Source organism: Pagrus pagrus (assembly GCF_965226575.1).
Source record: "Pagrus pagrus genome assembly, chromosome: 22".
NCBI lineage: Eukaryota > Metazoa > Chordata > Actinopteri > Spariformes > Sparidae > Pagrus > Pagrus pagrus.
In genome coordinates this window covers 21,468,109-21,477,878 of record NC_140204.1, presented here as the reverse complement: position 1 = coordinate 21,477,878, position 9,770 = coordinate 21,468,109, and the positions used below count along the sequence as shown (strand labels likewise).

Sequence of the window (9,770 nt, the reverse complement as noted above, 5' to 3'; positions counted from 1 at the left end):
AATTGCAGAGTTGCTGTTAATTTTTATTAGATTTTCATGCACAACTCCTCTTCTGTGGACTTTTGATTTGATTAATTTAATTAATTTAGGTGGTCGGGGGGCAGACACAGTCTCAATAAAGTTTTGGGTGTGCAACTGATCTAATGGAAGCTCAGAGAAGCGTGTAAGACTGCAGCTCTGCCTCCTGGTCTCAACTCTGGGTTGTCAGGCTGGTTGTTGGCTAATGAAATGGGTTAGATTTCTAGAGATGAGAGCCAGTCCTCTTATCCCATATTTTTCCAGTTTATTGAATAGTATGTTATGATTAATTGTATCAAACGCTTTTTTGAGATCAATAAATACTATTGCATGTTTTTTATTGTCTATTGCATCTGTGATTTCCTCAGTTGATTCCATTATTGCCTGTGATGTTGATCTGTTAACCCTAAACCCATACTGACTCTCTGAAAATAGTTTGTGTTTTTCCAAAAATGCATCCATTCTATTGTTAAAGAGCTTTTCCAATATTTTTGAGAGTTGTGGCAGTATTGAGACAGGTCTGTAGGTTGAAAAGTTGTGTTTGCTCCCATTCAGGAACTAAAGGCGAGAACAAAACAATACTGTCTGGAACAAGTAACACTACAAAAAATATATGCCTGTTAACAATCCATTTTATTGAAACAGAGAAAACCAAATGTGATCAGTATGTTCCTTTTTATTTCTCTGCCTTGTACTGATGTTTCACAGATTTTATTTAATCTCTCCTCCACGTTTGCAAAGTGATGAATGTTATCTCCATACACAAACGTACGGAGGTTCTTCGAAGGGCTCGGACACTGGACGTCAACACTGTAACGGACTGAATCTGCAGTCTGGAGTCAACATGACTGGTGCCCGAGTCACTTGGATCACTGTCAGTCCAAGATTTATGTCAAACTAAACTTCAGTGAGGTTAGTTTTAAGTTGGATATTTGACAGACATTCGCAAGCCACTCACACATTTCAAGTGCACCCGTATTGCAGACTTTACAGTAAACACACGGGGAAGAGGGCTACAGCGTGTACCGACTTCCTGTTTTCAAAATAAAAATGTGGGATATTTAAAGCAGAGATGCTGTGTTTAAAGCTATTGAGAAGCTATTGAGCTAACATGCTAATATTTACATGTAAAAGTTAATGAAAATTATGAACAGATGTAAAATGTAAAAACAAGAGGTGTATCTCATGCAGCCAGTGTAGTTACATGATCCCACACTGATTTTGAATCAATTGATCACATGACCTGGGAGCTATTGAGCTAAAATGCTAATATTTGCATATAAAAATTAATAATATTTAGAGATGTAAAATGTAAAAACAAGAGGTGTATCTCATGCAGCCAGTGTAGTTACATGATCAAAACATGATTTTGAGTCAATTGATCACATGACCTGGAAGCTATTGAGCTAAAATGTTAATATTTGCATAAAAAAATCAATAAAAAATATGATCGGATGTAAAATGTAAAAACAAGAGGTGTATCTCATGCAGCCAGAGTAGCTACATGATCCCAACATGATTTTGAGTCAATTGATCACATGACCTGGAAGCTATTGAGCTAAAATGCTAATATTTACATATAAAAATTAATAAAAATTAATAAAAAATATTTGGAGATGTAAAATGTAAAAACAAGAGGTGTATCTCATGCAGCCAGTGTAGTTACATGATCCCAACATGATTTTGAGTCAATTGATCACATGACCTGGGAGCTATTGAGCTAAAATACTAATATTTGCATATAAAAATTAATAAATAATTAAGAAAATTAATACAAATTAATAAAACATATTTGGAGATGTAAAATGTAAAACCAAGAGGTGTATCTCATGCAGCCAGTGTAGTACTATGACCCCAAACACACCGCCTGATTTTTTCAATAGCTCCCAGGTCATTTGCCGACATGTCTTGTTATACTGGCAGAATGAGACACAGCAGTTTTTTATTGGAGTTTAGTGGAATTTCTTTTTTTCATGAATATTTTAATGAAAAATCACCATTTTTGGCGAATACACCGCCCAATTTTTCAATGACTCCCAGGTCTGGCTGCATGAGATACACCTCTTGTTTTTACATTTTACATCCGTTCATATTTTTTATTAATTTTCAGGCTATATGTAAATATTAGCATTTTAGCTCAACACAGTCTCTCTGCTTTAAAAATCCCACATTTTTATTTTGAAAACAGGAAGTCGCACACGCTGTAGCCCTCTTCTCCGTGTGTTTACTGTAAAGTCTGCAATACGGGTGCACTTGAAATGTGTGAATGGCTTGCAAATGTCTGTTGAATATCCAACTTAAAACGTACTTCACTGAAGTTAAAACTAAAGGGTGCTAGCAGCAGCACCAAACAGTAAGAGCTGTCAGCGTGCATGTATCATTTTGTACGATCAATTTAGCCAACCCTTGCCTTATGAACACCAGGATTCTTCAGCATTAACGGTTGGTGTTAGCATGTAGCTAATGTTTGCTTTTCGCTAGGATAACAATTGCATGACATCAGTTGGTGTTATAACATTTAACAAAAAGGTGTCAGCTGCTCGCTGTAATCTGGTGCCATTTTCTGCTGGAAAAGGAAACCAGATAAATAAATGATCAACCTTGATACAGCTCCAATCTCAAGACATATTGAGACAAAGGTGCTGCATGACCCCATTTAGGCATGAGTAGCGTGTGTGTGTGTGTGTGTGTGTGTAAAAGTAATATAATAATAATAATAATAATAATAATAATCTTTACATAAGGAGCACTTTTCTAAATCCATGTCACAAAGTGCTTCATAAAGGCATCAACATAAAAGTCATAAAATCATCACGTTTTAAAAGAAAACAGATAGAAAATTTAGGGCCGGATCTACTAAAGGTTTGCGTGTATTAAAACGTGTGCAACCTGAGCAGAACCAAAGCAAAGTCCAATTTTGTTTTGGTTCTCGCGCTACTCATCGTTTTTATTATTGAATTAGTTTCTAACGCAGAGTGTGGCCTTCTAAGAGAAAAGACTTGGACTTGGACACACACACACACACACACACACACACACACACACACACACATAAATACATACATACACACACACACACACACACATGCACACATACATACATACACATACATACATACATACATACATACACATACACACACACACACACACACACACACATACATACATACATACATACACACACACACACACACACACATACATACATACACATACATACATACATACATACACATACACACACATACATACATACATACATACATACATACATACACATACACACACACACACACACACATACATACATACATACATACATACACACACACACACACACACACATACATACATACACATACATACATACATACATACACACACATACATACATACATACATACATACATACACGTACATACATACATACACGTACATACACACACACACACACACACACACGTACATTATCCAACATCAATAGCAATACACACTTGCTGAAAACAGTAAAAAGGGTGAAATTTTGCTGCATGCTTTGAATGGGAAAAAGTAGCGCCAACTGCTGGACAAATATCAAAATTAAAACTTGAAGACCGAAATGAAATCTTAACATAAAGGAATGCATTAGTTTATGTTAAGATAAATGTGGGATCAAACATGGCATTTTCAATGGTTTTCAATGGGGCATTTTTTGTCGTTAGGAACAAATGTGTCAGTTTTTCGTGTAGCTTAGCCATTTTAGGCTAATTTAAGGAACTGAGATGATAATTCAAACATTTCTTAAAAATGAATATCCTTTGGAAAATTTGAGCTTTATTCATTCAAAACAACCAAAATGGCTTGAAAATAAAAAAACTTAGTAGCACAAAATGTCCCTAGGATCTCTTAAGGGTTAAACATGTGTTTTTCTTAGTTGCTGTTATTTTCTTTTATTGCTCTTTATAATTTTAAAGGCAGCTGACAAAAGTATAATGAATGTTAATCAGATAAGGCTTCAGCCCACACCTTTACAGTCCTGTTGTGTTCATTTATTTTTGTTTGTTTTGTTTTCTAAAGCTACAGTTTACTGTCTATCTACCAGTGTACTTGTGTTTTATAAATTGGAAAATGACCGAAATAAACTAATCTAGAACTAAAAAACAGATTTCTGTAAAAGCCTGGTTCTGATCCTCAAAGTGCTTTGACCAGGTCCAGACTGAGCTTATCTTCATTTCCGACTATCAGATGAAAGCTGCTCGACACGTCACATAAAAGACTAATATTATTTCACACTGCAGCATGAATACAACAGTCAAACCTGTCCTGTTTCAATGTTCAGAGGTCGAGGGCGACCATTTCCTCCTCGCTGAAAGCTGCCATTCAGAATAATACCAGTGTGGTGCAGGCAGCTTAATCACAGGGATTCATTGAAAATGCTTTAATACATCACAAATACAGTAAACAGAGGAGACAGATGATGCATGACTGTTAGGGTGTCTGTTCTGTTGCACACACACACACACACACACACACACACACACACAGATTGAACTAGCTCAAAAGTTTTTTTATGTAACTTCAGTGAACTGGCAAAGACTGCAATAACTAGCAATAATTTCTAAACGCTGTCAAATACTGTGAGCTGTGCCTTCACCTGGCTGGTATAACTAATGCCTTGTCTATTAAATCGTTCAGGAACATGTTGTTGTTCAAAGAAACACTTTTGAAGGGCTGATGAGGAAAGTGTTGCCTCAGGAGTTACTTCACCAGCGCCTTCCTCTACACAGACCGGCTGAAAGCAAAGGAAACCGGTCACTGCGTGTATAGATAAGTAGTCGAAACACCACTATGTATGTATAATCATCTGTTCAGTTAAATATAATATGTGGAGAAGAGCAGTAGAATAATGTCACCATAGATTTTTTTTATTTTGTCCATCAAGTTTGATTTGCACACATTGATTCTGGTTTAAACAACACACAACAAACCTTCAGTCTTTCATAGCCACTATTACCAACAGAAGTAAAGCTAGTGTTTATCATTTGTACATCTTCTTTCAATGTTGAAAAGTTGAAATTACTGCACCTTTCAGTCTGTCCTCACTGCACTTATTCCACTTTTTCCTTTCCATCGTCCTCGCCTCTGTTCTCCTGTCTGTCCTTACTTTTTTTTTGCATTGATTGTGGGAGGAAGCCGGAGCACCCGTAGAGAACCCACACAGACGCGGGGAGAACATGCAGCCCCATGTTTCTTACTTTTTTTTGCATTGATTGTGGGAGGAAGCCGGAGCACCCGGAGAGAACCCACACTGACACGGGGAGAACATGCAGCCCCATGTTTCTTACTTTTTTTGCATTGATTGTGGGAGGAAGCCGGAGCACCCGTAGAGAACCCACACAGACGCGGGGAGAACATGCAGCCCCATGTTTCTTACTTTTTTTGCATTGATTGTGGGAGGAAGCCGGAGCACCCGGAGAGAACCCACACTGACACGGGGAGAACATGCAGCCCCATGTTTCTTACTTTTTTTGCATTGATTGTGGGAGGAAGCCGGAGCACCCGGAGAGAACCCACACTGACACGGGGAGAACATGCCACCGATGGGCGCAGCTGCTTTTCAGCACGGACTTCAATCAGTATGGGTGTATGACCTTTTCATAGAAGTAGATCATGCCATATTCATTTATGTACTCTGGTCTGTGGAATGTGTATGAATCGTCCACTATGGTGGGAACTTGATCAGTATACAAATGTGACCACATGTGCTGTCTGTAGGCGTTGTGACATACAACAGAAGACAAAAACACTATGAACGTCTTGTCTTGAAAAGTTGCGGATTCCTTAGTTCATGCAGATAATCAACGTAATAGTTGAACAGTGTGATCGGGAGGTAATGCTAGCATGCTACTTAGCTACTGTTGTACCGAGTTGTTTGTAGTTATTACGCCGAACACAACGTCAGCTTGCACGTTTTCATGTAGTGACTGTAGACAATGACTAACTTACTGAAACATTATGAATGTCTTGTCTTGAAAAGTTGCGGATTCCTTAGTTCATGCAGATAATCAACGTAATTGTTGAACAGTGTGGTCGGGATCGGGAGGTAACGTTAGCATGCTTCTTACTGTTGTCATACCGAGTTGGTTGTAGTTATTACGCTGAACACAACGTCAACTTGCGATTGTACTTAGTAACTCCCGAAAACGTAGTTATATTTTCAGACGTTATTAACGTCTTATTTTGGAAGTTACTTAGTCGGTGCAATCACTACAACCAACTCAGTATGAGAATAATTCTAGCATGCTAATGTGCTGTGCAGCCTATATGCTAACAAACTACCAGCTGCTATCTCTAGCAATCTAGCTTGTTGTTGGCACTCGGTTGAGGTTTTTTCAGACGATTTCGTGATTCGCCGGCTCTGTCAACAAATTCACGTGTATTAATTTTCCCCAGGGATGCTCGTACAGCGACAGTATGTACGACTCTAGTAACAGATAATTGCGCTTCTCAACCAGCCGGGGGTAGTAATGAGTCCAAACTACCTAGTGTTGCTTTAACAAGAAAGCTCTACTGAATTTTTTTATAGATTGCCAAATTAAACAAAGTCTGTGGACAACAATTGCTTGGTTTCAATCTTCACTCTACGAGCATAATTTGCAGATCATGTCACAGAACAGCTGCTTAAGCACAATACAGGTTTATTAATGTTAGACACACCTCTTTAACTCAAACATTTGATGAACGTCATTACCCGCTATATCATGTTCGGCCATGGTGGCACAATGTAAAACTTATATTTATGTTAATTTAACACACAAATCCTTAGAACATAACAGGACACAACCACAACACTCAGAACATGTACAGAAAGTAATAAAACGACACATATCTGAACAATAACAGCCTCATGAGTGTCTGACATTACACTCCCATGAGTCATTGCGCCACCTAGCCCTCACTGTCCGTAACTGGTACTCCTCCAGTCACTACAATATTTTCTATTTAAATTTGAAGCTACAATGTTATTGGCATTGTAAATTTTAAATTTTAAATCACTAATGTGTGTTGTTTAATCCTGTCAACGGGGGTGGGGAAGGCTTGCGGGCTAACAGGACTAACAGCGGGCCAGCAAGGGTTGAAAGTTGAAACCCGCTTCACAACCGGTACGTAGCCTGCCCTTGTGAGGCTTCCCATGCTGCCGATGGGACTATGCTACTACTAGCAGTTGCTAGCAGGCATGCTAACAACTAACAAGCCTGTGGCTAATACTATCTGGAGTGTCCGTGGTATCTAATGTGATGCTAACCGAGAGAAGCTGCTACTGACAGTATGCACGGCGCAAGAGAGAGAGAGACCCCGGCTCTGTTGGCAGGAGAGCCGTGGACTGTGATTACTCTGAGCAGCATTTATGGGAATAAATTACAATATAATATATTTGAATATACTTTTTTTTTTTCGATTTTCGGAATGAAGCGGGATCAATTTGGTGGTGGGGCAGTCGAAGCATCTGGGGGCCCCCCGTGCCCATGCCTAGAACCAGGCCCGCTCAGAACCCATGCACACAGGTACCTGTCACAAAGAAGAGCAGAGGGAGACTGAGGCCCCGTTTATACTTACCCGGTTATTTTTAAAAACGGAGACATTTACCATCGTTTGCACCCTTCGTTTACACGCAAACGGAGAAAACGCCCCTGAAAACAATGCTTTTTAAAAACTCCGGCCAGGGTGGAGATTTTGGAAAACTCCGTTTTCACGTTTGCATGTAAACGGAGAAAAACTGAGAAAAACGGAGATTTGGGGAACTGACACCAGATTGTGCGCCGGAAAGTGCCCCTGGGTTATGCGACATTGTTTACAATCAACAGTCAGTGTTTACAATCTGTGATCATGGATGCATGCAGAATAGCAGTCATATTTATGCTGGTGCAATCTCTTTGTGTTTGTTTGCATTTACAAATACAAGTGCTGTACTATGTGGAGGAGCGGAGATGACTTAGTGCTCAAAGGTCAGCATTGTTGCAGCAACTTCTCCCTCCGACACGGAGAGTGCGTCCGCGTCGCCGCCGCCGGCCTCGCCAGTTTTGGGTACGACCTGGGCGCACTGCTGTCTGGTGGGATAACTTCGAAAATGAAGTGGTTCTCCCGGAGGAGTGGCGTGAAAATTTCCGCATGTCGCGGGCATCGCTGCTGTCACTCTCCGAGTTGCTGCGCCCTTACATCCAGGCTGAGAACACCATCATGCGGTCCTGTGTCAGTGTCACAAAAAGAGTTGCCTGCACCCTGTATTATCTGTCCGACGAGGGCAGACTGCGCAAAACAGCCAACGCATTCGGTCTCTGTCGATCGACAGTTTCAATAATAGTAAGACAAGTGTGTGAGGCAATAGCTGTCCACCTCGGTCCCATGTACATAAAACTCCCCACATCAGAAGACTCTGTCACGCAATTAGTGCAGAAATTTGAAGCAGTGCACGGTCTCCCGCAATGCTTAGGTGCTGTGGATGGCACACATGTGGAGATAAAGCAGCCATCTGTTAATTTCACAGATTATGTTAACAGGAAAGGGAGGTTTAGTTTGAATGTCCAGGCTACCTGTGATTATAAATATTATTTTATTGATGTGGTGGTTAAATGGCCTGGGAGCGTTCACGACGCGCGCATTTTTGCCAATTCCACACTCAACAGCCACCTGAGAGATGGAAAAATCCCACCATGTCCCAAGCAGATAGTTGAGAATGAAGATGCCATACCTGTGTACTTGCTTGGAGATCCTGCATATCCCCTGCTGCCATACGTAATGAAAGAATATGTGAATGGGGGGAACAATGCTCAGGAGCAGTACTTCGGGCTGTATTTGTGCCGTGCACGGATGGTTATTGAATGCGCATTTGGGAGGCTGAAAGGCCGTTTTGGAGCCCTGAGGAGAGCCATGGACATCAACCTCAATGACCTTCCCTTTGTTGTATATGCATGCTTCGTCCTGCATAATTACTGTGAGGCTGCTATGGATACTGTGGATGACATCAGGGTTAATGAAGCCATCCAGTATCACCGGGACAACCGACCTGACCATCCACCATATGTCAGAGAGGGAATGTCAGCTGAAGGGAAGAGAGTCAGGAGAGTCCTGACACAGTTTCTTGACCCATAAGCTGACCCTGTGTGTGTGTGTGTGTGTGTGTTTGTGTTTCTTGACCCATAAAGGGACCCTGTGTGTGTATGCAGGTTATAAGCACCTCGTTTCTCCATACACTTCCTCCTCTGTTCTAAAAAAAAAAGTGGAAATGTTGTGAGGTAAATTAGCTGTTTTTGATTTAAGGAACTGTTCTCTCAATAGACCCCACAAAATTTGAGTTGATAAGATTGCTAAAAGATCATTACTGGTCTCAACCATCCTGCAGGATAAACATGCAGAAGTTCAATAGATTTACAGAGCCAGATTTTTCTGTTTTGAATTAAAATATATTAATTTCCACCTACAGTTGAAACTGCTGAGGAGGGATTGCTTCTGTGTTAAACTGGTTTAACAAATATGTACAAGTAGCCTACTCTGTTTAAATTTATACATTTTTGTACAGGCTAATGTTTGTATTTCAGCATTCTTGTTAAAATTTTTGTTTTTTAGTATTTGACCCTTTATGTGATACTCAACACTTCAGTTGGCCAGGTTTACAGTAACAAATGGTCAGTGGTTTTGTAGTTGCCACAGCATACTTTACCATACGAGTGTTACACAATTACACACACAAGTGTGAATGCTTTTCAACCAGT

At 40.1% G+C, this 9,770-nt stretch overlaps 1 protein-coding gene across 1 annotated transcript; it reads left to right on the top strand.

The window, feature by feature from the left end:
• Positions 1-8,169: 8,169 nt before the first annotated feature.
• LOC311251317 (uncharacterized protein) lies at positions 8,170-9,150 on the top strand (the record flags this gene model as incomplete). The annotated part of the gene is made up of 1 exon (XM_084343697.1): positions 8,170-9,150. The coding sequence occupies one exon, from the start codon at positions 8,170-8,172 to the stop codon at positions 9,148-9,150; it is 981 nt and encodes a 326-aa protein (XP_084199823.1).
• Between the last annotated feature and the right edge of the window lie 620 nt (positions 9,151-9,770).